At 55.0% G+C, this 360-nt stretch overlaps 1 protein-coding gene across 1 annotated transcript in view; it reads left to right on the top strand.

Moving 5' to 3' along the window:
* Positions 1–360, top strand: part of LOC119586686 (putative neural-cadherin 2) — a 43803-nt gene that overhangs the window by 40027 nt on the left and 3416 nt on the right. The window contains exon 12 of the mRNA XM_037935418.1: positions 176–304. Within this exon, the coding sequence (XP_037791346.1) occupies positions 176–304 (129 nt within the window). The remainder of the gene's footprint in view (positions 1–175; positions 305–360) is intronic.

The raw sequence follows: 360 nt of genomic DNA, 5'->3' as shown, positions 1-360 counted from the left end.
CGATTGGGGTTTAGCTGTTTACTGTGCTTCTCTTTGGAGCTCTGGATTTCCAAGGGCGTAGGTGTTTTTTTAAATGATTTAAACACTAAAATCCTGCAACTATATCCAATGAAGTCTTCCGTGTTGAAAAGAACTCAGCGCTGATATCCTCTTTTTGATTCTTATTTCCCCCCAGGGCGGACGGAGCCGGGTCAGATACACAGTGGCGCCCGCGAGCGACCCGGGTGGGCGCTTCGCAGTGGACACGCAAGGCACGGTCAGGCTGGCGCACAGCCTCGACCGCGAGGAGACCGACGCTCACAATGTCCTTGTTCTTGCGATCGACGACGGTGTCCCGCCCAGGACGTCCACGGCCACGCT

The sequence above is a fragment of the Penaeus monodon genome, chromosome 21 (genome assembly GCF_015228065.2).
Source record: "Penaeus monodon isolate SGIC_2016 chromosome 21, NSTDA_Pmon_1, whole genome shotgun sequence".
NCBI classification, from domain to species: Eukaryota; Metazoa; Arthropoda; class Malacostraca; order Decapoda; family Penaeidae; genus Penaeus; species Penaeus monodon.
This window is presented reverse-complemented; position numbering and strand designations above follow the sequence as displayed.